Source organism: Taudactylus pleione, unplaced genomic scaffold (assembly GCF_031769625.1).
Source record: "Taudactylus pleione unplaced genomic scaffold, aTauple2 ptg001075l, whole genome shotgun sequence".
Classification (NCBI taxonomy): Eukaryota; Metazoa; Chordata; class Amphibia; order Anura; family Myobatrachidae; genus Taudactylus; species Taudactylus pleione.
Window position 1 is genome coordinate 2,459,266 of NW_028285476.1, and position 27,462 is coordinate 2,486,727.

The 27,462-nt window shown below is 47.0% G+C and overlaps 1 protein-coding gene across 1 annotated transcript; it reads left to right on the forward strand.

Moving 5' to 3' along the window:
- On the forward strand, positions 1 to 27,462 carry NAA30 (N-alpha-acetyltransferase 30, NatC catalytic subunit). The gene is made up of 4 exons (XM_088461591.1): positions 1 to 741; positions 13,397 to 13,520; positions 15,792 to 15,847; positions 25,546 to 27,462. Exons 1-4 carry the CDS (start codon positions 226 to 228, stop codon positions 25,681 to 25,683), a joined length of 834 nt encoding a protein of 277 aa, XP_088317717.1. The 5' UTR covers positions 1 to 225; the 3' UTR covers positions 25,684 to 27,462.

Genomic DNA, 27,462 nt, shown 5'->3' on the forward strand with positions numbered 1-27,462 from the left:
CCTTCCCCTCACCGGGTCACCCCCCACCCGCAGCAAGCCCCGTCCTAGCAGCAGCGCCGCCGGAAGTGTCGTAAAAGCGAGGCGGAAGCGCTGCGTGCTGACTGCCGGCGGCACCCTCCCTTTACGGCCGCGGGTGAGCGGAGCTCGGGGAGACGGCCGGGCTGGGGCTGAGTGATGCGGGGCCGGGCTGTGTGTGTATAACGCGGCCGTGTCTCTCCTCTTAGGATGGCTGACGCACCGTCGGGGCCTAGCGTGCTCTACCACTACCCCGGGGCCGGCCTCGCCCTGCCAGGAGACGAGCAGCAGGAGGACGGGGAGGAAGAGGAGGAAGGTCGGTACGACACGCCGCCGCTGCCCAGGAACGAGGCGTGTGAGGGCCCGAAGGGCCACCGCCGCCACCATCACCGCCACCACCACCACCAGCAGCTCAACGGCCTGATCGGGCCCGACTTGCGGCACCTCAAGGCCCTGAAGGGCAAGCTCCCCCCGCACGATGGCCGGACTGCCGCCCCCAACGGGCTGGAGCGGGTGCCGAGCGCGGCCGAGGACGCCCTGCCCTCCCGCATGGCCGGCTGCTCGCTGCGGGGGGAAGGCGAGGACAGCACGATACGATACGTCCGCTATGAGTCCGAACTCCAGATGCCCGATATCATGAGACTGATCACCAAGGACCTGTCCGAGCCCTACTCCATATACACCTACAGATACTTCATCCACAACTGGCCGCAGCTCTGCTTCCTGGTGAGTGCGGGGCCCCAGGGGCCACCGGCTGCCTCTTGTGTGGCTCGCCATGTACTATATACGTGTCTCGTGTGGTTCCATCATCTCTGGCTTCTCAGGTGTTGAACTACTACTCCCATCTGGCTAGCAGTGTCAGGGGAGAGGAGGTGTACATTAGCCTGGTGTCCACAGCGGGATGTAGTCAGTATCCCGGCGCGCAGGATGCAGACTGTCAAAATACCGGCACTAGAATCCTGACAGCGTTGGGATCCCAGCTCCAGTATCCTGACTGCCGGCATCCCATCGGGGGTTAGGATGTGTGGAGGGAGGGTTAGTGTTGGGTAGCTTACCTTGTAGCGTTGGGATTCTGATTGTCAGGATGCTGCTGTCGGTATTCTGACCAGTGGCATCCCGACCGCTGGGATCCTATACCCAACCCTCCACAGTGTATGTCACAGTATACAGAGAGGAGTACAGATTCTGTTTGTGTATAGAGATAAATAACATGTACTCCTAGGATGCGTTTGGTACCCCAACGGTCTGGATGCCTACGCTTACATTACCAGGGCTGGAATACCGTCGCCAGTCAGAATCCCGACAGCAGCATCCTGACCGCTGGGATGCCGAAGGTAAGTAGCGCGGACGGGCAGGTTAGGGGGAGGTTGGGGTTAGGCACCAAAAAGGGGAGGATTAGCATACCGACCAACAAGTGTCCATATGTTAACCCTGTCGGGATCCCGGCGTCGGAATTCTGACCTCCAGGAACCCGATTGTCGGTATGTCATACCGATCCCGTACTCCTTTCTGTATGCTTTGACATATACTGTGGACACCCAGATAAAGCACTCTGTAAATATAAAAAATATATATATATATGTATATTTACAGAGTGCTTTAGCTGGGTGTCCACAGTATATGTTACAGCATACAGAAAGGAGTACAGATTATGGTGTGTATCCATGACTCTGACAACTCATCATTTTAATGTCTATGTTACAGCAACTGTGAGGTGTCAGTTACTGCAATCAGCATACCTGAGTTAATCCAAGTAACTAGAAAACAAGGAAGACCCTTCAAAATGGTGCTAATACGCTAGCAGCTGTGAGGAAGGTTGTCAGCCCTCCTAGTAGGTCTTAGAAGATCTATATCCAAAGAAAAAAAGAAATACGGAGTTTATGGATTTAGGAGTCAATCCAATTGTCTGAGATGATCTTGCGTGTGTCAGTCATCACAGCAATAGCCGCACTTTACAGCAGCCCAAACTCGCACTAAAATGCTTGCAGCCCCACAGGGCTGTGAGCAAAATTGTGCGAATTCGGGCTCAGAGGGATTAACGCCTTCGCAACGGCAACTCGCACCATTTGTGGACAATTGGATTGGCCCTATAGTGTGTGTGTGTGTATATATATATATATATATATATATATATATATATATATATATATATATATATTTATAAAAAATCTAATCAGCTGGTAAGACTCAATAAAGACTTGCTGGCCAAGTACTATATAAGCAAAAATTTTGTTCTTGGTAAAAAATATCTGTAGTGATTCATATATAATACACAAAGCCACATGTACAGTGAGATAAGAGAGCAGGTTTAGGGACCATCTAATTGTCCGATATTAAAAAAAAAAAAAAAAAATTGTAATCCACCAATGATTAACAGGGATCGACACTCTGTGACGAGGAGTGTGTTGGCAGGCATGGGCTCACTGAAACCACCCAATGATACTCCAGCAATAAACAAACTGGTTACCAGTATGTGGCAAGCAGAAGTCAAAGTTAGCAAAGAGATCCCTTTGCAATGAAGAGCGGTCTACTTAGGACCTTGCGTGTACATTTCTGTATCCCCGCAGAGACTGGATAGCATTGCGCGGTGGAAATAGATGTTATGGTGAAAGGTTCAGAGGGTATGGTCCTCCTGCTTGATAGAAACGACAGACAACAGCAGGCATCTACTATCTCACACAGAAGAGTGTCTAGCTCCTGTTAATGATTGGTGGATTAGAACTTTGTTGTAAACATTGGTCAATTAGATGGTCCCTAAACAATGCTCTCATCCAGGTGCTAATCATGATAGGATTTGAAGCTGTAAGTAATGGAGAGCCAATCTACATATACCCCTTTCACATCGCCAAAATAAGCCGGGTTATTCCCGGGTCGACATGATTTTAAAATGCACCAGAATGAATAACCCGGGTCGACCCAGTATTTCAACTCTGGTTAAAAGAAGGGTTAAACACGGGTCGGACCCGGGTTATTTGGCTCTTAAATGGTATAGACCTGGGATATTCGACCCGGGTCTGAGAAAATAGTGCTGATTGGCTTTTTCCAGTTAGCTGAGCAGCCTGCACACAGAGCACGTCTCTGTATTTATATTACTGTCCTGCACTGCACACTATGGGCCTGATTCAGACACGGTCGCAAGCGCTGAGCGCTCGCAACCGGGTCATCGTGCGTATGCGCGAGACCCGGCTAGCAACGGGCGCTTTGTCGCTCCGGGTCTCGCACCAAAGGGGGCGAGCTGTCGATGGTGATTGACAGCTCGCCCCGTTTGGCAGGGGGGGGGTGGCTGGCCAAATGGAGGAGTTCCCGAAGGAACCCCTGCCAGTTGGGGTCGGCCCCACTGACATCACTAGTGATGTCAGTGGTGAGCTTCCGGCTCTATTTAGAGCCGGAAGCAAACTGGGGCTTGCGGCCAACGAGACCCTACCGCAAGGGTCTCGTCGCAAGCCTGATGGTCGTGATGGTCTTGACCATCGCGACCATCAACCTGGCCGCTCGCAATAGCTGTGGGCGGTCACCCTCAGCTATGCGAGCGGCCAGGAGGCCGAACAAAAAAAAAAAAGCCCTGATTCAGAGCGTCCGTCTCTGAATCAGGCCCTTTGCACACTTTGCATCTGTGACATGCTCTGTCGGCCGTGATTGCTGCACTGCAAGCATTCCCCAGGCCTTCCCTTTTCTTTACTGAAAACGTCATCATAATTGTGAGCCAATAAAATTCTTTAAAAATTACATCACACTGTTTTAACACGGGCAACCCGGGTTGAGTTAAAAGGCACCAAATCCGCAATAACCCGGGTTATTATGGCGATGTGAAAGGCCCTAACCTGGGTCCGACCCGGGATGCGATGTGAAAGGGGTATTAGAGTTGTGACAGATGTAGGGTGCTAGAATGAACACTAAATAAGAGCATGTAGGGATCCAAGTATTTCTAGGGTACAGTGATAAAGGCGCCGTGAATCTGTTTGAGACCTCTGGTAATCTTGTATTTGCATAGTCTATTTGTAACTGGGAAACTGCAATTTGTCTGCAGGAAATGGTGTGTGATAAAATAGTTAATAGTAGGAATTTGTACATCTGTACTCTCTTTGCTTTCTACACATTTTTCAGTTGTAGCTTGTATTTAATTGATGGCTTACTAACTATTTTTGGGAGATATAGATACCTAGGGGCTATGAAATTGTTCAGAATACAAGAACCAAATCTACAAGGTATCTGAACCTTATAATTACACCTGTTAACTTAAGATGCATTAAAATACCCCCAAATACTCGGGTAGCAGCAGAAACTTATTAGGCAACCGGTTACCCTAGTTCTATTCTACCATGTTGCATTGTATGTGTTTGGTAATGATTATTGTATAATAGCTGCAGACAGGCACTGAGTTACCAATTACATGTATGTTTACACAACGGCATTGTGAAAAATAATCATGTTCTCTCCTAAGTTCAGGTTCTTTCTGCAATAGTTAATCTTCAGTATATTGTCTACTTGGCTAGTCTTGTATGACTACAGGCCATACAAATGACATGATTCTAATCTTCATTCTAGCACCCTGCACCTGTCACAGCCCATACAGTTTCTCTTTCCTGCCTGGGGTGTCGCTCACTATGTATAATTTCTGTAAAAGGCTACTATTTGCCTTTTTATATAGTGAATTATAGAGCTGAATATTATACATGAATTCCTTGAACGGTTTGCAAGTCACTAGCTATAGCTACCGTTCTCGTTCAGCCCTCTACAATGGGTGACTGACATTTGGCAGACTTGTTTTGCATAAATGCATTGTGTGGACTGATTTAATTCATACTGGAGTGTTACAGCAGCTTAAGGTTATATCGCAGCAGAACCCGTACCTGTCATTCTACTGCAGCACTAACAAAAACTTAAATATTAAACAATAGATTTTACCTTAATGTGAATTTTAGGGTTCAGTGCAAAGTATATCCTAATGTATATGATATTTGTAATACAACATCTTAAATTCCACAGCCATCTTTGCAATCATTCAATGGAATCTAATATTCTAAAAGAAGAAAGTCTTTTTTTGTGGCACACAGTGTTCAAGATTCTGCTTCAATAGCTATAATTAGAGTTAATCTGCATTTGGTTTCTAAAAGTTGGAATAAATAGAATCCACAGTAGTTATTGTCCTTGTAAGATTAGCTAAAACTGCACTAGCTGGGAGTTTCCTCTGAACACCACCTCTAATGGAGAGAAGGATTAAATTGAAGACCAATCACAAGCCAGTATCTCTATGCATTCACGGAGTCTGTGGCTTCTGATTGGTCCTATTACTCACACGATTCCTTATTGCTCATTCTAGTTGTGACTTTGTGGATGGGAACACCAGCCTGACAGTGTAAGGGGTACAGGTAATTTGTACATTTGGGGTGGTCTCCTTATCCTAACCACCTGGTAGATTCAAAAGTGAGTCAGAATATTGGCAGCAATTACTTTTTTCTCTTCTATCCATGTTAATTACCTTTTTCTACTTCAGGGTCCATAGGGTATCCACAGGATACCTTGGGGTATAGGTGTGATGTCAGTCATCGGGCACCATAGAGTTAAGCTTTCAGCCTCCCAGGATGCACTAGGGTCCCCCTCCTATACCCCGCCCCCGAGCCAAGGCATCTCAGTTTAGTTCGGTGCCTGGTCGGAGTCGGAGGCACCTGTTAGAGGGGGGCCATGAAGAGTCCCCGAAGTTTTCGTTTTGCAGCTGTGACTGCACATCTGGAAGTACAGCATGGACAGTCAGTTTTGACGTCCATGCTGTCTTCCCTACACCCCGCCGGTACCAGAACGCCGGTACCTATCCGGGTATGCTGGTAAGCATCTGGGGTCACAGCTAGTGGTGACCCCAGATGTTTAGGACCATGGCCGGCTTCAAGGGGGGCAGCAAGGTAAGCAGCGGGGTCCCGCGGTGGGTCCCCGCTGATACATGGTCCAGAAGTCCCCAGGCAGGGGGCTCCTTGGGGACTGTCTGCAGCGTGGTGCCAGGTACTAACCTGCGCTTCTACTACCCCCCTGGGACAGCAGGACCGCAGCAGAGCGGTAGCGCTGCGGCGTCCCAGGGATTAAATGCATGTCAGGGGAGCGCGCCTTCCCTGTCTCACAGCCGGCGCCTCCCCCGCTGCACACAGCCCTCTCTGCAACACGCCGACTGGCCCTGTGGCAGCGCTCCTCCCCCAGGCCAGCCTCCTCTCTGCTCCTCGGCGGCCATCTTCAAGAACGTATGGTGAACGCTGCTGGAAGTCTGGACAGAGGCATCGTGGTCTGGGTCCCCCCGCATACCTCTCCTACGCTGTGGTCAGGTCTGTGTATGCAGCACTGTGTCCTACCAGACTCTCTGTCTGTGTAGTTGATTTATCAGCGCTGTTAGTGCAGGAATTGAGTTTCTTTGCATTGTATGTGACTGTGCTAGCGCTGCTGCCTGTACTTTCCATTTCGGACTGTCAGCCTTATTACTGTCCCTGTTCTTTCTGCTAAAGCCCTTGCGGTGCGGTGCTGCAGGGTGCTCTCTCGCCTTTTTAAAAAATTGGTGAGAGGGGTCACATACTTTCTACCATCATGTCTGAAAGTGACTTTCCTCTCCAGCTGCAGTGTACTACGTGTAAAGTACCTTTAGCGGAGGGGGAGGGTAGCGCGGAGGGCCTCTGCCGGCAGTGTTTGTCGTTGGCGCGGCCTATTTCGGTTATAGCACCGGTACAGGAGCCGCCCTGGGCTTGTTTCGCTCAGGCGCTTAAAACCTTAGTGGGCCAGTTAGCTCCGCAGCCCGCGTTTATGCAGATGGGTTTGTCCCAGCAATCAGTGGTGTCGTCACCCATGCAGGGTTTCCCAAGACAATTGGTGGTACCCCGCAGTCTCCCTATTTCCCCTCTCCCGGTTTCTCAGGAGCCGAAGTGGGTTAACTCCCTGACGAGTTCTGTACAGCACTTGTCGGATGTGTTGCAAGGAGAGTCTGTGATGCGGCCACATAAATGGCTGGTGGCGTCTCTGTCGGCTCCTTATGAGGATGACGAAGGGACGTCTGATGGGGAGATTCTGGATCCTTACGATCAGGAGCCTCTCCGTACTAAGGAAGCGGACGCTAGGTCCAAGGTGTATATTCCTGGACTTATTCGGGCAGTCCGCACAGCCTTGGTGATTGAGGACGAAGTTCCCCCAGCGGCTAAATCCAAGTATGCCTTTTTTAAGGATGTGAAGGGTGACGCCACAGTCTTTCCTCTTTTCGGGTCAGTTGGTGACAGTCAGTTGGCAAACGATACCAGCCGCAGAGGCATTTGGCGGTGGCTTATCCGTTCGCGGCTAATTATTTTGCTAAGTGGGAATCCCCTCCACAGGTGGATTCTCATGTGACACGTCTTGTCCGTAGTACCACATTACCAATGCCATCCATGTCCTCCCTTAAGGATGCTACGGACCGCAAGGTGGAGATCTGCCTGAAGTCCGCTTATTCCCTTGCGGGGGGGCAGCGCAGCTGGCTACGGCCATTTGCTGGGTTGCCAGAGCTATGGAGCGCTGGGCGGATACGTTGGAGGCATCCTTCGATTCCGGCTGAGCAGGCGGAGTTGATTGGTAATCTCCGTGATTCGGCCACTTATATCAACGAGGCGGCCTTAGACATTAGTACCCTGGCATCTCGAATTTCTTCAGCAGCGGTGGCTGCTCGTCACACCTTGTGGTTGCGATCCTGGAAGGCGGACGCTGATTCCAAAAAGGGTTTGGAGGCGTTGCCCTTTAACGGAGAAGTTCTCTTCAGTCCAGATCTGGACAAGATTGTAGCCAAATTGGCATGTCTCCCGTCGGCCGCTGTCCCTTCTGGTTCAGGACCATCGTCCTTTCGGTCTTATAGGGCCCAGGGCAGGCCCAAACCACAGTCTTTTCCCCGAAAGGCTGGCCCCAAGAAATCAGCCAAGCCCTGGAAGCAGACCTGGAGTACCAGACGTCCGGCCCCTAAGCCAGATGACAAGCCTGCGGCCTAACGGTCCGGGCCTGCCTTTGGGGGATCCCAAAGTGGGAGGCCGCCTGCTGCAGTTCGTCCGGTGTTGGTCGGTCATCACGACAGACACTTGGGTTCTCGAGGTGGTCTCCCACGGGTATGCCCTCTCCTCCTTCCGGCACAGACCCCCGGCTCGATTTTTCACCACGGATCTACCATCAGACCGGAACAAGGCCACGGAGCTGCGGAAGGTTTTGCACACTATGCTCCAGGCTGGAGTTATAGTGCCTGTTCCATTCTCCCAGAGGGGCCAGGGTTTCTATTCCAATCTCTTTTTGGTGCAGAAACCCAATGGGTCGTATCGTCCGATTCTCAACCTCAGGGCTCTCAACAAGTCTTTGCGGGTGCCGAAGTTTCAGATGGAGACCCTACGGTCCATCATTCTGGCGCTGGAACCTGGGGATTACATGGTGTCATTGGACATACAGGACGCTTACATGCGGCTGTATTTTTTTCTGCGCCTGTCGGAGCTATACAATTGTTTCTGCCGATGGGCATAAATGCATGAGATCTGCTCACACCCTCCTATGGTGGCGACCAGAAATCTGTGAAAAGTCTCGTTTGTGCATGCAGAGCAGGACTTTAGATGGGTTTAGCAATGCTTTACACCTCAAAACCCAGTCTATTTGGATGTGACATGTGCAAAAACCTGAAACAATTGAATATTGCCATGTCAGTTTAGACGGGCGATTAGGCGTGCAAAGATCTATAATACATTGCTGCAAAAAAAAAAAATCTGATGCAGGTCTGGACGAGTTTTTCTGAAGGATAGTAGCCAGCAATCCTGGAAGGAGCCGTTTACAAGAGATGTAATGACCTGAGTGTTTCAAGTTTTTACATGGGTTCATGCATTGCACATTATATTTATATAGCTTATCATACTCAACAATGCTAAGCATTTACTTGATGAAAATCAAATTCTATTTAACAGCAGTGGCCAACATGTTATATAGCAGTGCCATACTTTTGCTACCATTAATGGAAGGCTTATAAGAGATATGCCCAGTAGAAGCAAATGTGGTGTGTGTGTGTGTATCGTTCCTGCTAGGCTGTTTTAGCGGGGCGCTGCGCCCTGCCCAATTTAAAAAGGGCAGAAAGCGCACTGCCCTTTTGGCGGTTCCGCGCTAAATCAGTATGCCGGGTGCCGTCCCCACCCGTGGGCCGCAGTGTAATCCGTGTGGGAAAAATTGTGGTGCAGCTATCACCGCCAGTGAATAGAGGCCGTATGCATACGCTCAGCATCTCTTCACAGAGATAGAAGAGTTGGGGGCAGCCCGGCATGTCTGTAAATGCCGGGCACACCCCAAGAGTGGTGAAAAGGGGACAGGTCTTAAAGACATTCCCCTGTTTTTAGAGTGCCCTTTCAATGGTTCGGCACCCTGTCCCGGACCTAGAGGGAACACTATGGGGTCAATCCAATTAGATGTGAGTTGCCGTTTTCTCTTATTTTTTTTCATAGCAAATTCATTTTGCAATCCAGTTGGCTACTTGCACTGAACCAGTCCTAGTGAATTTGCATCTTTCCATTAGCACCTCCCTGAGGGTGGGAGATGGAGATGAACATCTTTATTTTAAGGTTAAAATGTCGGGACATCGTGCTGAATCCCTTGGAGACCCCCTCCTCTAATGATTAAGTAGGCAATTTAGAAGTTTCCAATTAGCTTAATTAGTCCAATGATTACATGTCATTTTTTCATCCATTTTGGAGGGTATCCTCACTTTTCTTGCACTTCTCTTACATTGCATTTGGCAGTCATTTCGCAAACCTCCGCAGTGAGTACCAGGAATAGGCATTTCTAATTGGATTGGAAAATTCTCGGGTGCGTGCATCCGTGCGAAGTCGAGTTTCATGAAACAAGCTATTCTTGCAATTCACACCTAATTGTATTCACTCGTATGTGCATATAGGGTGCTTGTAAGAGGCCTGTAAATATATATTATATGGAGCAGCATAACTCTGAAACACTAGAGTTCTGGCACTATATAAATGTTCCTAACGATTTCATATGATCCAATGTTATTGATAGTTATAGTGTGTGTCCCACACATCTTAGAATTCTACAGAAATGTTAAATGTAGGATTGTGTTGTGTTCATAGCTTTAGGAACACTTTGCAAGGACAGACCGTCATTGTTTGGTATGTGCATTGCTTTGTGTTGCTTTCTAAAGCTGGGTACACACTAGACGATTTTTTTTGAGCGATTTGCGGATCAGAACGACAAGTCCTCGAAATCGTCTAGTGCATACCTACTTTGTCGTGCAGTGCGCGCTCCTGTGTAGTCGTCAGCCGCATCGTCAGGTTGGCCCTACATGCAGATGAAGCTGACCATCCGATGCGGCAGGGGCAGAAATATCGGGCGGTCGGGTACAGGGGTGAGCAATCAGCGGCCCTCCAGGTGGTGTTGGACTACAAATCCCAGCATGCTTTAACAGGTTTAGCATTGCTAAATAGCAAAAATGTGGAAGGGCATGCTGGGATGTATAGTTCTACAACACCTGATGGGCCGCTTATTGCCCACCCCTTGTCTAGTGTGTACCGACCTCCCGATATGTCGTCTGGGTCGCCGGTTGCATCGCTCGGTACACTTGTCGTTTAGTGTATACCCGGCTTAACTCTTTTAAGCAGGGTAAAGACAACCACTACAAGTTATTAATGTTACTTTCTACCAGATATAGAGCAGTGCATTGTATGACTACTACAGTAAAGGGAATCCATAAATTGTATATTGAATTTAGTACAGATTTTGAGTTATTAGATCTTACCATTGCTCTAGGGCAGGGGTGGCCAACTCGTGGCTCTTGAGGTTTTGTGATGCAACTCCCTCCACTGTAACTATGAATGCTGGCCTCTGAAGCGGGCAGAAGAAGCCTATGATCGTTTCAGAGACCAGCGTTCCCAGTGATGCAGTGCGCGGGTGACTTCACCCGCGATGTGAGGAGCCTGCTTTGGCGTGCGCATGCTATCGGCTCTTTAGCTTGATTAGATATTATTACCCGACTGGTTGGCCACCCCTGCTCTAAGATTTCAGCTGCTTAGTAAACTGAACAAGGGGACTGACCCATTACATTCTGTTAGCTGGAAGGAGGAGGTTGTGGCTTATAGTTAATTTTTTAACTCTTTGGGGGGAATTCAGTTGTTATGGCTGCCCATCGGCGCAATTCAATTGTTTGGACGTCCATTAACTATTGCGCATTTCGCACCCAAATAGACAGAATTTAACCGATATACATGGCTAAACCCTTCTAAATATCTGGTTAGGTTGCCCAAACCACTGACTTCGCAAATTTCTTCTCTCCACCTCAGGAAGGTGTGAGCAGAATTGCCGGCAGCTCCTTGCACCCAAATGCAGCAACAATTGATTTGCTCCGTCGGGCGCCCATCACTGACAGCTGCTGTGGCAAACAATTGAATTCCCCCCCTTTATTTTGACAGGTCTTAATAGCAAACAATACAGAACACCATAGCAATAAAACACAGTAGACTCTGAATTTATGCCCGATCTGAGTAGGTATAATACAATAAATAAAGTAAGATTACAGTAGTGAAGGTTATGGGAGGTAGTAGGGGGGGATATACAGATGTGTCCACATCTATCATCCATATGCTACAATTCTCGTTACAGCCGTGTGACTCTGTAGCACAGAGCGTCTTTTCATGCGACTATTTACCTTTAATTTGCCTTCAAACGCGTGTTATTCGCACTGCGATGTGAATAGGAAGCACAAGCAGCTTCTGCTGTTTAAAATGAGATACGGCATGCCTATATTCTGTGTCACTGCGGTTATATCTGCATGCAAAATGCTATGTTACAGTGACTGTAACAGCGACTGTGACACTGTAACGTAGCATTTCGCATGCAGATACAGCAGCAGTTACACACAGAATATAGGCATGCCACATATCATATTAATTAGCAGGAGCTGCTTGTGCGATCCTGGATTCCTGGCCAGATCCCGAGGGCAGCAGGTATGTGTAACTATCAGGATCTGACCAGGAATCTAGGAGTCGTGTAAGCACTGGGACCCCTTGTGTTTAATTCAGAACTTTCTATTCCCTTTATGAAAGGTAAAGTGGTATATGCATATTTTATTGCAATATATATTGTTTCCCTGTTGAGGGTAATTATGTTCTTCAAATAATTGTGCAAAAATATTTTATTTTACACCTTCAATTATCTGCGAGTCAGTGCGGCTGCATGCAAAACTTCACAAGTCCTAGGTGAGATCGGGCCATGAGTGGGGTGAGTTGCGGTGCCAGTGGCGGCATTTCCACACCAGTACAATAGCAACTCGCCCCCTTCATGGCTAATTCAATTGACCCTAAAGATTTTTCTAGTGATTCTAGACTGATCATGTTACTTGCATTTGATATTTTGTGTTCTATAAGGATTGTGTTAATTGGAAGGCGTTTTCCATTATGTTTCTAATGCTCAGCTTCCCAGAATGTTAGATGCAGAAGGAGGATGATCTGGGCAGCGAGGTCGGAGTGCATTGGTAAATGTTACAGTTTTAACCCCTTCACACAAGCGTTTTCAGAGATGTCTTCATGCCACATTCATGATGGAATATGATGTGACAAAAAAATACTATAAAAATCCAAATCCTGTAGCAGCCTCCAGGATTATCTAACATTGTACCTTGGCACAGTCGGGTTAATGTATCGAGCAGTGAAAAGCGTGGAGATGTTTATCAGTAGAGAAGTTGCCCATAGCAACCAATCGGCTTTGAAGTAAATTTATCAAGTACAGGCTATAAAATAATAGGTAGGAGCTGATTGGTTGCTATGGGCAACTTCTCAACTGGTCCACTAATCCTCGCTTTTCACTGCTTGATACATAGACCCCAGTGTGCTTTAAAATGAAGCCATTATATTATTGCCAAACAGATAAACATGCCATTGGAACACAAACAGATCCCTTATTCTGATGCCCCCAGTACACGTTAAATATGCTTATCTGAATGTGGCTCACTCTCATGCAGTAATTCAGTGGGCTGTTAATTCTGTCCCCTAGTCATGTAATCCAGTGTCTTCTATGGTTAAACCTGCTGAATCCTGGTTCTCATTGTAGCCTGCCATGGTGAGTAGCCCATGCAGAGGTTGGTGCAATGGGCTTGCTACCAAGAGTCTAGTAAAAGTCATGTCCAGTTCGTCAAACTCCTGCACTGTCTGGATGAAAATGTAACCGGTGTCAACATGGAAATGTAGTATAGTTAAGAGTTCTGTTCTGGCTCCCTTTTATACTGGGTAGGGCTAAGTGCTCTGTTCCCTTAGGTTTTCAGGCTATCTTTTATGGAGTTCCCTCAATAATGATATGTTATGCATGCTGTTTCCTTTTGTCGTTTACTCTACCCTGCTAACATTTTGATATGCATTTTGTTTTCCAGGCTGTGGTAGGAGACGAGTGTGTAGGTGCCATTGTCTGCAAGCTGGATATGCACAAAAAGATGTTCCGAAGAGGTTATATAGCCATGTTAGCAGTGGATTCCAAGTACAGAAGAAAGGGCATTGGTAGGCAATTTGTGGGGTGATTCCTGATTAGTATCTCCAGCATACATGGCTAATGTAAGGGGGTGGAGCAATCGGTGGACAGCTCTGCTTGTGCAGTCAGCACAGCCCTGTCATTTGTCATGTACTGTACCCATGCATGTTGTAAATGATGATGCAGAAACTCCTTTTTAAACTGCGATTTTGTTTAGGTCAGTAACCTCTTGTATAGTCTGTTTTAACACTGATTTGTTTTCTAATGCTATAATGGATACTGCTTTATCTTCCATACCACAGTTCAAAAACAGCGCATACTTTGGCTGCAATAACCCCACTACACTACCACTGGTAGTACAGCTCTAAAGGCTACTTCAGTGTTTTATATTTTTCCTTCATTACATCACTTTATCTTGCCTAAGGCCGGGTACACATCAGCAAGGTATTTAGTTGCGAGAACCAGCATTTTCCAACTTAAGTGCCGGTTGGGATGCTGTTGACACAGCGCTAAGCCGTAAAACTGCATCGCGGCCGGTTCTTTAGTCGGACTTCTGCTCTCTCCTCAGGAGGGTATGAGCTGGTCCTTAGTCAGTTTAACATTGCGGATAATTGACCTCTTTCCCAGGGCTATTCACCATCGCGATTAATTGAGTCCCCCCCTCAGACATGTAACAATTTGGATATGAAAAATTTAGCTGAACACAACCAACAGGGTCTTATAACAAGGTATGACTTGTACCACAGACAGCCAAAGGGGAATAAAAATAGGATCACCTTAGTATAGGCCATTCACAAGCTAGTCTCTAAAGACCAGCATAAGCCATAGGAGGTCTCCCCACACACTACAAATCACCTCATACTCTGTTACTGCTTATCAGCATTTATAAATAAATGCCATCTTCTATATCTCTGCATCTTCTAGTGGTTAATGTTTTAAGTACTTTACGTTGCTGCTTGGGGAAAATGAATAAAAAGTAATCTTACTCCTCTCTCCGACCTCATCACTATTGCGGCCTTCCTAGCTAAAGCCTTTGGGGGTCCTGAAATGATCTGTTACAAATTGTAGTTCTGCTTCATAATAATAATGTAGTCATTCCTATAAACCATTTACTTTTTTGACCAGTGCTGCACGCACTCTGATACAATTTTTGGGGATTGTCTGACCTTACTCTCTATATTTTGTGCTTAGGTGACACTTCCATGTTTAAGGTTAAAAAAAATCAGTTCCTAGATTGCAAAGTCTGGAGTCTGAAATCTCTTCATTCTGTTTTACAGTCAGTGCTCCTAACCACTGAGCCACACATGCTCCTTAAACAAATGTATGTCTAGCACTTTACATCTAACTGCTTCTAGCACCTCTTCAGAAGAACTAAAACATTGAGTTTCTCTCCTGTGTCATAATGGGCTTTCCCAGGCCGCGATCATGCAAACTGTACTGCAGATAAGCTCCTCCTGGTGCTAGCATGTCATGTCTTCAGGATCTCCTATTGTGAAAACATGTGATAATTGGCATATGGTGTTACACTTACAAAGGAGTCGTCAAAGTATGGCCTGTGGAGCTTTTAAAGCGGATTCAATTAGACGTAAGCGCTTTTATGGTAACCTGACTTCTGCTCTCGGGTAATCTGACCCTAAGCCACATGGCCACCTGCAGCTGTTATTAAACAGAGGTCAGAGGGCAGCCATGGTATGCATTCTATGGAGGACTGGTGTCAGTTTCTGTGACATCTTCTGTAGAGCAGAGGGCTAGATAACACCCTATTATACACATTTGGCTCTCAAGTAGTGGAATATGGGTTAAGGTGTTATTAAAAGCATTAACCCCCCCCCCCTAATTATTGTTACTGCCATAATACACTGCTCTCTCTCTCTAGCTGCCTCCTATATTTTTCATAAATGGATATATCTTGAGGTGGAGTGGTGCAGTTCTATTCAACGTAACATAGCCAGGGCATATCCCGGGGTAACAAAGAGAGCTATGTATTAGTATTTATTGTAGAAGGGCATTGTGCATTAAATAAGAAAATAGTTTACAAAAAGCCTGTGTAAGATGCTGCTGCAGATAGTTGTTAGTCTTGCTGTTGTATAACTTAAGTGATTGGAGGAATGTAACTAATGTCACTGTTATGATCACCTCTACAGGAGAAAATCATGATATAATTATAATCTTTTAAATGTGTTATCTGTTAAATGCCAGGGTCATTGTCCACATTTCACAATACAGCTATCTCTTGTTAATCTTCTTTGCATTCTCTAAGATTGTTACTCAGCTAAATATTCTTTCCATTTAAATTGCAGGTACAAATTTGGTAAAGAAAGCTATTTATGCCATGGTTGAAGGGGATTGTGATGAGGTAAGGATTTCACCATTTAGCGCTTTTGTTCAATAGAGCATTTTTATTCTAACCATGTTTTCAGTGCAGGTAAGGATTTGTTTTGGTACCATAGTTGAGTAAAATATATATTTTTACTTTAACTTAAGTAGGGAAAACCAAATCAGGGGGCAGATGGGGTGTCAAGTTTGTGTGTGAATAGAGCATTTTCCATATTTACTGTAAAGTAAGATATTTAGGGGGACTTCAATTGTTAAATCACGCCCTGAGCTCCCATCTAAAGTGACGAGTGGTGATCAATTGTTTGTGCCGCTGGGTGCCCATTACTTATCACGCATGTCGTGCCCAAATGCATCTGGATTAGCCATATAAACCGGCTAAATTTGTGTAAACTACTGGGCACACTGCCCAAACAGCAACTTTGGGCTGGTTTCTGCTCGCCACCTCAGGAAGGTGTAAGCAAAATATTATATGTGCCCGTGGCTGAATACAGATAAAATTGTGCACACTGAGACACAGTGCTGCACCCTGAGAGAACACTGTACACGTCTTGCACTCTGCATTTACCCATTCTGCAATGTTCCTGCCCTACAAACCACACCCTGTCTCTTAAAGAGAGGGGAGGGATCTCCGTTACTGAGCCTCTCACAGTAACGTAAGGGCAGCGTGATGTTGGCTGTCAGACCCCTGTAGCAGGACAGTGCCGGGTGGTATGTTAAAAAAAAAAAAAAAGTCGAGCAACCATGAAATTGCTCGTGGGGAGAACATTAATTGTTAAGAAGTCCAGCAATCACACCTAACACCAGTACAATTGCTGGAACCTCTTTCTGGGTTTCTTGACAATAAACATCCTACTTTAGTAAAGACTGAGTGCCCTTTCTATTTACTCATATGGATACTTCTTGATGTGTCAAACTTTTTATGTTACATGAGTGCATATCTTTTTTTTCCTCATTGTGTGTGTATATGTGTGTGTTTAATAAATATATATAAATATATACATACATACCTACATACATACACTAGTGTGTCAAGTCACATTATTATGACCACCACTTAATAGCAAGAGTAACCGCCATGTGTAGCACAGACAGCAATTAGATGGGCTAGGAGTGACTCATTAAGGTGCTGGTAGGTTGGCACAGGTATCTGGAGCCATGCTGACTGCAGTGCATCCCACAGCTGCTGGAGGGAAGGTGGTGGAGTATCCATAGAGCAAACACAACGATCGAGGTTGTCCCACAGATGCTCAATTGGGTTCAAGTCCAGGGAATTAGGGGGCCAGGGAAGTACTTGGAAGTTTTGGTCATGCTCCTCCAACCACTGTCAGACATTTCTAGCCATGTGACATGGCATTGTCTTGCTGGAAGATCCCATCTGCCTCAGGGAAGACAATCAGCATGTGTGGGTGTACGTGCTCTGCAAGGATAGATTCATAAACAAATCAGTTGAGGGTGCCTTCCATATGGATGAGTGGGCCCAGAGAATGCCATTAAAACATTCCCCAGACCATAATGCTGCCACCACCAGCTTGTGTTCTTCCAGCAATGGTTGCAGGGTGTTTGTTCTGAGATGTTTCTCGCCTGATACGCCAATGTCCATCCGTTCGATGAAGCCGAAAACATGAGTCATCAGAGAAGGCAACATAGGTAGCCTTCGGTAGCATAGGTGCAGTGACCATCCTTTTTTTTCGCAGCCCCAGGGTTCGCTGAACTGTCGTTTTAGGTGGCCCCAGGTTCATTTTGATGGTGAGCTGCTCCACTGTAGCGTGTCTGTGAGCCCTCAATGCACCTTCGTAGCTGTCGTACAGCTCTCGCATCAATGGCACGTGATGCTCCGCAATTTCCACGTATGTTATTTGCAATGGTGCCATCACAAACTGCGCTGTTTCAGAAATACTGCCACCCTTAGCTTGAAAGCCTTAGTCATCCCTTTTTGCCGCTTTTACCCATGACCGCAACGAGTGATGTGTGCAGATAGCCTATTGCACACATTATATACCCACCAAGCCAGTACACTGTACGTGACGTATTTCATGGGCTATGCACTGCCTATGTCAAATGTAGGAGGTGGTCATAATGTGACATGTATGTATGTGTGTGTGTGTGTGTGTGTGTGTGTGTGTGTGTGTGTGTGTGTATATATATATATATATATATATATATATATATATAATAAATTATAGATTTTTTTTTTTTTTTACACAAACACGATTTGTCAGTGGTATCCAATCTCTGTGTGACAGCATGTTAGCAATCTAGTTCTGCTCTAGCAGTGCTTGAAGGCTTTTCCTGCAGGGATACACCACTGTGTCTATATCTGCTGTGCCTTTAGTAGTGCAGTACAGAGTGATCTGTGTACGAGGCACCCAATTGCTTTCTGTCTGAATCGTGCTCCTCCCAACTCATTGGCACTTTCAATTATAGTCACTTACTGATTATCAGGTGATGCACTGAGAACAGCGGCGATGTAAGGCTTAATCTATAAATGAAAACTACATAAGGGAGGGAAGACATGCCGTCTTCCCTCCACCCCCGCCGGTACCAGAACGCCGGTACCGATCCGGGGATGCTGGTGAGCATCTGGGGTCACAGCTAGCGGTGACCCCAAATGTTTGAGACCATGGCCGGATTCAAGGGGCACAGCAAGGTAAGCAGCGGGGTCCCGCGGTGGGTCCCCGCTGAACACATGGTCCAGAGTCCCCAGGCAGGGGGCTCCCTGGGGACTGGCTGCAGCGTGGAGCCAGGTATCTAACCTGCGCTTCCACTACCCCCCTGGGACAGCGGACCGCAGCAGAGCGGTAGCGCTGCGGCGTCCCGGGGGTTAAATGCAGGCCAGGGGAGAGCGCCTTCCCTGTCTCACAGCCGGCACCTCCCCTGCTGCACAGTCCTCTCTGCAACGCTGACTGGCTCTGTAGCAGCGCTCCTCCCCCAGGCCAGCCTCCTCTAAGCTCCTCGGCGGCCATCTTACAACCGCAGAACGGTGCTGGAAGCCTGGAATCAGAGGCATCGTGGTCTGGGTCCCCCCGCATACCTCTCCTCCGATTTGGGTAAGGTCTGTGTATACAGCGCCGTGTCCTACCAGACTCTGTGTCTGGGTAGTTGAGAATCAGCGCTGATAGTGCAGGAATTTATTTTTCTTTGCATTGTATGTGACTGTGCTAGCGCTGCTGCCTGTACTTTACTTCTTAACTGTCAGCCTTATTATTGTCCCTGTCTTTCTGCTAAAGCCCTTGTGGTGCGGTGCTGCAGGGTGGTCTCTCACTTCTACGGACAAGTATTGTTGAGAGGGGTCACATATTTACCATTATGTCTGAGAGTGACTTCCCTCTACAGCTTCGGTGTACTACGTGCAAGGCACCTATAGCGGAGGGGGAGGGTAGCGCGGAAGGACTATGCCGACCGTGTTATTTATTGGCGCGGCCTATTACGGTCACAGCACTGGTACAGGAGCCGCCCTGGGCTTGTTTCGCCAAGGCGCTTACAACCCTCGTGGGCCATTTAGCTCCGCAGCCTCCGTTCACTCAGATGGGATTGTCACAGCAGTCAGTGGTGTCGTCACCCATGCAGGGTTTCCCGAGACAATTAATGTTACCCCAGGGTCTCCCTATTTCCCCTCCTCAGGTCTCTCATGAGCCTGCGTGGGTTAATTCGTTAACAAGCTCTGTACAGCAGTTGTCAGACGTGTTGCAGGGGGAGTCTGTGATGCGGCCCCACAAGCGGCCGGTGGCGTCTCAGTCCGCTCCTTATGAGGATGACGACGGGACGTCCGATGATGGGGAGATTCTGGATCTTTCTGACCAGGAACCTCCCCGTCCTAAAGACTCGGACACTAAGTCTAAGGAGTATATACCTGGACTTATTCGTGCAGTCCGGACTGCTTTAGTTATTGAGGATGAGGAACCTCCGGTATCAAAGTCCAAATACGCCTTTTTCAAGGATGTTAAAGGAGATACCACAGTGTTTCCTCTTTCGGGACAATTAGTTGACTACCTAGAGGAAGCCAGGCAAACGATATCAGCCTCAAAGGCGTTTAGCAGTGGCGTATCCGTTTGCGGACAATTATTTTGCCAAGTGGGAATCCCCTCCACAGGTGGATTCTCATGTGACATGCCTTGTCCGTAGTGCCACATTGCCCATGCCATCCATGTCCTCCCTTAAGGATGCTACGGACCGCAAGGTGGAGATCTGCCTGAAGTCCGCTTATTCCCTTGCAGGGGGGGCAGCACGGCCAGCTATGGCCATTTGCTGGGTTGCCAGAGCTATGGAGCGCTGGGCTGATACGTTGGAGGCGTCCTTCGATCCCGACTGTTCGGCTGAGCAGACTGAGTTGATCGGCAATCTCCGGGATTCGGACACTTATATCAACTAAGCGGCCTTAGATATTAGTACCCAGGCGTCTCGAATTTCTTCGGCAGCGGTGGCTGCTCGTCGCACCTTGTGGTTGCGATCCTGGAAGGCGGACGCTGATTCCAAAAAGGGTTTGGAGGCATTGCCTTTTAACGGAGTGGTTCTCTTCGGTCCGGACCTGGACAAGATTATAGCCATGCTGGCGGCAGCTAAATCAGCATGTCTCCCGTCGGCTGCTGTTCCTTCTGGTTCAGGTACATCGTCCTTTCGGTCTTATAGGGCCCAGGGTAGGCCTAAAGCACAGTCTTTTCCCCGTCAGGCTGGCCCCAAGAAATCGGCCAATCCCCGGAAGCAGGCCTGGAGTACCAGACGTCCGGCCCCTAAGCCGGATGACAAGCCTGCGGCCTGACGGTCCGGGCCTCCCTTTGGGGGATCCCAAAGTGGGAGGCCGCCTGCTGCAGTTCGCTCAGTGTTGGTCGGTCACCACGACAGACACTTGGGTCCTCAAGGTGGTCTCACACTGGTATGCCCTCTCCTTCCGGCACAGACCCCCGGCTCGATTCTTCACCACGGGTCTACCATCAGACCGGAACAAAGCCACGGAGCTGCGGAAGGTCTTGCACACTATGCTCCAGGCTGGAGTTATAGTGCCTGTTCCATTCTCCCAGAGGGGCCAGGGCTTCTATTCCAATCTCTTTTTGGTGCAGAAACCCAATGGGTCGTTTCGTCCGATTCTCAACCTCAAAGCTCTCAACAAGTCTTTGCGGGTGCCGAAGTTTCGGATGGAGACCCTGCGGTCCATCATATTGGCGCTGGAACCTGGGGACTACATGGTGTCATTGGACATACAGGACGCTTACCTGCATGTCCCTATTCTTTTGCGCCATCAGCGGTTCCTCAGGTTTGCAATCCGCAGCGACGACTTTCAGTTCTGGGCGTTACCTTTTGGCCTGGCGACAGCACCACGTGTTTTCACCAAGGTGATGGCGGTCATGGCGGCTTCCCTGCGGCTGCAGGGAGTCCGCATGTTGCCGTACTTGGATGACCTTCTCTTAGTGGCAGGATCTCCAGAGCTCCTTCTGCGCCACTTGGACCTGACCATTGCGCTACTGCAACGGCACGGCTGGTTGATAAACTGGCAGAAGTCCACCCTGATCCTGTCTCAGCGGATTCTGCACCTCGGAGACTTATTGGACTCGGGACAGCAAAGGATCTTTGTGACGGGGGAAAAGATCTCTGCCTTACAGTCGAGGGTGCGCAGTTGTCTGCAGAGCCGCCGGGTGTCTCTACACTCGGCGATGAGGTTACTGGGCTCCATGGTGTCGGTATTCGACATGGTGGAATATGCCCAGTTTCACTCCAGACCTCTGCAGCACCTGATCCTGTCCAAGTGGAATGGACTGCCTCAGTCTCTGACATCCCAGACGATAGTGCTCACTCCGGAGGTTCGCCTGTCCCTTGCCTGGTGGTTGCAGACGACCCATCTCAACAAGGGTCGTCCGTTCTGGGTGGCGAATTGGGTCCTGTTGACGACGGACGCCAGTCTTCGGGGCTGGGGAGCAGTTTCGGGTCCACACTTGTTCCAGGGCAGGTGGACTCCGGCAGAAGCAGAGCTTCCAATAAACATCTTGGAACTCCGAGCGGTTTTCAATGCTCTCCAGCAGGCACATCGGGTTCTCCAAGGTCACTCAGTGCAGGTCCAGTCGGACAACGCTACCACCGTGGCCTACATAAACCGGCAAGGAGGAACCCGAAGTCGGGCGGCTCTCGTAGAGGTGTCTCGGATCGTGGTATGGGCGGAGCGCAATCTTCCGGCCATATCAGCTGTCTTCATTCCGGGAGTGCTCAACTGGGAGGCGGACTTTCTCAGTCGCCAGGACGTTCATCCGGGGGAATGGTCCCTGCACCCGGACGTTTTTCAACTGCTGGTGGACAGGTGGGGTCTTCCAGAGATCGACCTCATGGCGTCCCGGCACAACAACAAGTTGCCGGTGTACGGGTCTCGCACAAGAGAGGAAGAGGCGTCTCTGTTGGATGCTCTGTCCGTCCGGTGGACGTTCCGGTTTGCTTATCTCTTTCCTCCGGTTTCCCTTCTTCCACGGGTAATCCGGAAATTCAAACAGGAAGGAGGGACGCTCCTGTTGATAGCTCCCGCATGGCCCAGACGGCACTGGTTCTCAGACCTTCAGGGTCTGTCCGTGGACAGTCCTCTGCGGTTACCGCTCCGACCGGACCTTCTGTCACAGGGTCCTTGTCTTCACCCGGACTTGACTCGGCTGTCTTTGACGGCGTGGCTGTTGAGACGGCCATGTTAAGGTCCAAGGGGTTTTCAAGCTCTGTAGTACGTACCATGCTAAGAGCTCGTAAACCGTCTTCCGCGAGAATATACCATCGCGTGTGGCATACGTTCTTCCAGTGGTGTCGACCGAGAGGTTATGCACCGCTGGCGTTTCGTCTGTCTCGTGTACTCGCCTTCCTACAAGCGGGACTAGACCACGGGCTTCGCCTTCTTTGAAGGTGAAGTTTTCGGCCCTGTCTGTCTGGTTTCATCGTAGGATTGCTACATTTCCTGATGTGCGCACCTTTATGCTGGGCGTTCTGCGTATTCAGGCGCCTTTTGTTCCACCTGTTGCGCCTTGGGACTTGACTGTGGTCCTGAGGGCTCTCCAAGGACCGCCGTTTGAACCACTGGGCTCAGTGGATCTTAAATGGCTAACAGCTAAGACTGTTTTCCTTCTGGCCATAGCTTCGGCCAGACGTGTTTCTGATTTAGGGGCTCTCTTGTAGACCCCCTTTCTTGATTTTTCATGGGAACAGGGCAGTGCTACGCACTCGTCCTGAATTTCTTCCCAAAGTTGTTTCCCAGTTTCATGTTAACGCGGAAATAGTTGTTTCGGCTTTTAACTCACCTGGTCTTTCAGTGGGTGAGGCCACTTTGGATGTTGTGCGGGCCTTAAGGACTTATGTTGACCGCACTTCTTTGTTTAGGAAGTCGGACGCCTTGTTTGTCCTCTATGGCTTCCGTAAAAAGGGTTGGCCTGCTTCAAAGCAAACTTTGGCAGCCTGGATCCGTATGGCAATTTCTGAAGCATATCTTCATGAAGGCCTGCCGGTTCCTCCATCTGTGAAGGCTCATTCCACTAGGTCTGTGGGTCCTTCGTGGGCAGCTCGACGTGGTGCCTCTGCAGTCCAGATCTGCAAGGCTGCTATGTGGTCCTCTGTCCATACCTTCGTGAGGTATTACAGGTTTGACACCTTCGCCCCTCAGGATGCTTCCTTCGGGCGGTGGATTCTCCTTTCAGCACAGGAGCGTCCCCACCCTTGAAGGATACTGCTTTGGGACATCCCCAAGGTATCCTGTGGATACCCTATGGACCCTGAAGTAGAAAATATGAGATATGGTAAGAACTTACCTTTGTTATCTCTATTTCTACGAAGTCCATAGGGTTCCACAGGACTGCCCGCCCTGTCGCACCTGTGCTGCAGATGGGCTTTACTCTGGTCAACGGTTTTTCCGTCTCCCTCTGATGAGAATGTGATTCTTGTCTGTGTCCAGATCTTTTTTCTCTCTCTTCCTTCTCCTCCTCCTGCCTATGGCTTGGTAACTAACTGAGGTGCCTTGGCATGGGGGCGGGGTATAGGAGGGGGACCCTAGTGCATCCTGGGAGGAGTGAAAACTTAACTCTATGGTGCCAGATGCCTGACGTCATCACCTATACCCCAAGGTATCCTGTGGAACCCTATGGACTTCGTAGAAATAGAGATAACAAAGGCAAGTTCTTACCATATCTCATATTTTTTATTATGGTAACACAGCAGTAGTTGACAGCAGACCTCTGTGGCCCTTTAAGCATGAAATGTATGTTTAAGACAGCTGGCCATTCTACTGGTGTACAGGTGCATCAGTGCTTGTTTTGCCAGTAAAGGAAACCTTGTGTTTAGAAACCTGTACACTGGCACATGATAATCACAGGAAAACACTGAACGCTTGTTATGTTGACCCCAGCGATTTAAAGTAGACCGGTTTTAAAGAGAAGAAGCAGTCACTTTCTAGGCTGAATCAACAACTGTAAAACATGTAGTCTGCAATATTCATAAGGTACGCCTTCCTAGTGAATTGGTAATGCCTTAGTGATTTTATGGGTTCCTAGTCCCATTGTGTTTCAGCCCAAAAACTTCTCCCCCACAACGACAGGTCCACTACAGATCCCTAAAAAGCAGCTATATCTAATGCCTCTCTGGGCTGCAGAAGCATCAGTCACACCCTTTTATTGTGTAGAGCAGAAGTTCCTAAGGGCACCGCAACAGTTCAGGTTTTAGAGAGATCCATGGTTGAGCATAGGTGGTTATATAAAATTGACTGATGTACTAATTAAGTCACCTGTGGTCAAACATGGATATCCTTACAACCTGAACTGTTAGGGTGCCTTGAGGACCGAGTTTGGGTGCATATGGTGTAGAGATTACTTTTACTGCCTGTCTGGAGAGGAGGCTTTGCCATTCATCTATAGGCATGTGTTAAAACCTAAACATGTGATGCCTTTTATCTAAATGAATTAACTTTTTGAACCATACACATGGTTTATGGCTCAGTGCAATTGAAAATTAACCTGCTGGTTGTAGACCTAATGTGCATCTTGGTGTTATCTGAAGAAATGACAGACATTGTGGCCGATTCAATTCAGCAACAATTGAATAGCGCCGGGAGCGAGCTCCCAGAGCTATTCAATTCGCAGCAATGTTTACTTTTCGGGCAGTAGTTTAAGTCGGAGAATTCCGGTTCTTGTGACTTAACCTTGGTGTTTAGTCTGAGAATGCCGGTTCTTATGACTAAAGTGCTGACCACAAGGCTGTTAGCGCCGCACTAAGCCAGTAATCCGCCTTGCGGCCGGCACTTTAGTCTGATTTCTCCTCGCACCCACAAGAGGGCGTGAGAAGAATTCAATAGTCTGACTAAACAGGGCGTGGAATGAATAGCTCTGTGAGCTTCCCAGCGCTACTCGATTCACACTGAATTGAATCGCCCCCATTGTCAGAAGCCAATGCAATAAGAAAGGGCACTGCCAAACAGATGAAGTAAATTAATATCCTTAAAACATAAATTGGGCCACGTTTAAAAACAAAAAATATATAATTAACAGTGCAGGTTCTGAATTTTCATTCTAATAAAATGAAGAACCTATACGAACCGATTATGGATTTGATGGAACCGTATGGAAAGCATTTTTATATGGTACAGGCATGTAGAATAAGTTTCTGTTTTCTGCGTCCTAAATGAAGCTAACTAATCCACACATTTGTATTTGTCAGCATTGCAGCATGCAAGCCTACAGCAACAAATTAATGACTTGCTTTCTTGTATTAAAACAGGTTGTCCTGGAAACAGAAATCACAAATAAGTCTGCTTTGAAACTTTATGAAAACCTTGGCTTTGTGCGAGATAAACGCCTGTTCAGATACTATTTAAACGGAGTTGATGCACTGCGTCTTAAACTGTGGTTGCGTTAAGACAAGACAGGCGCATCGAGGAACAAATTCCCATTCGATGCTTGTTCAGGATCTCACTTCCATGCAGCTCTCCCATCAGTATCCCATTGGGTGTCGCACTATTTGTTGCACTATGGCATGGCGCGTATGTCCTGAATTCAAACGGATTCTTTCTTTGACATCGAGAAGACTTTCATTTGGTACCGGAAAGATGTGCCAGTTGCTAGCCAAGACATATTCATCCATTTGCAAATCTACTGACTGTTTGTTATATTGAAAAAAAATATAAAAAAAATAATTGAACATTTTATCAAAAAAAAACCTATGTGAGAACTTTAATCTTTGGTTCTCGCAGGAGGGGGGGTGGGTGGAATTACAGCAGCCAATGACAATTGTGAAATTCTGTAACCGTGCTAACATTACTACAAATCTTGCCATAGTTTTCTGAGGAAGGCATAAAACAACTTTATTTTTGATTTCTCTAAATTGAATTTTCCATTATTAAATCTTGGTACCTCAGTGAATAGTAAATTAAAAAGAAAAGAAAAAAATTATTATTATTTTTTTCTAGGGTGGGCTGTATTAAGAAAGGAACAGTAATTGCGTTTGCCAGTGCCTGTACAAATATGTTTGTCTAGTAAAATGCATGCTTTCCTTTATCACCCCTTTCCATAGTATCATGAAAGGAAGTCCATCTGTGCTTTTATTTAAATTTCTGAAAAGTAAATTATTTCAAAGGGGTTGTTTTTTTTTCTTTTTTTTTTTTTCTCATTATTGCATTCAAAAGTGTAAGCTATCAAGGGAATTAAACAAATCATTCAGCTGCTAAAAAAAAAAGTAAACAATACTATTAAATCTATGCTGGTTCTGGATGCACTTTTCTTTAGGAGCTTGGGATTTTAAATGAATTATTGTAAATTGGTGTGGTTTTATTTAAAACTGATGTAGCTCTAAAGAACCGCTCTAGTATATATATCCTTATTTTTTTAATACATTTCTTTTCCTGATTTGACTTGCGCTATCTGCTTCACGTTTAAAATTTTATTTAAATCCTCCATAGTACTTGATCTAGGAAATAAATAAAAATATAATATAATGCAGCTAAATGTATTTAATTTTACCATAGAGGGGAGGGGGGAGGGTCAACTTTACTGATACAGGGTTTATAGTAATTTTGCATGAACAAAGTTTTGCAGAATTCTCACATTTTTACATTTGTCCTTTTTTGACTTTTTTTTTTTTGGTCAGTTTTGTAGTAAGAGTGTTTGAATTCTCCATATTGATTCTTCATTGTGAGAAAGAAAAGTATTTGTAGAGCTACTCCCTCCAGTTTTTAGATTCTCAGATGTCATATTGGCCTTACTGCTGTATTACAGTTAATAGTTTCTTTATATATATCAAAACGTTAAAATCACTTCCCAATACATTTTGTGTAAATTTATTTGTGTGGGATTTAAATGTCTAAAGCAAGACTGTTCCGTACAATTATTCTTTCTGCTGTAATACTGGCAAGCTATGATCAGTTGTGCTTACATGGGACTTATTTGGTCAACAGTAATTCCATTGGTTACTTAACAACAAAAGTGCATTTTTTTTCAGTCTTGCGCCCTGGACATATGTCTCTATTATTTTCTGCAGTGTTTATAATCCATGTTAAATTAGAGGGTTCTCCAGGGTATGTTTGACATCAAAAGGGTTTTCTTTTTTGTTTGTTTTCTGCTTTTTGACCTGCTTTGGTTGACCTGTCTACAACAAAGTTTGTATTGTACGTAAGTGTTCTAAATAAATCCTGAAAACCAA

Coding starts and splice junctions, on each gene's coding strand:
- NAA30 (XM_088461591.1), top strand. CDS start 226: ATGGCTGACGCACCGTCGGGGCCTAGCGTGCTCTACCACTACCCCGGG. Junction 742..13,396: donor GGCCGCAGCTCTGCTTCCTG/GTGAGTGCGGGG, acceptor TTTGTTTTCCAG/GCTGTGGTAGGAGACGAGTG. Junction 13,521..15,791: donor GTACAGAAGAAAGGGCATTG/GTAGGCAATTTG, acceptor TTTAAATTGCAG/GTACAAATTTGGTAAAGAAA.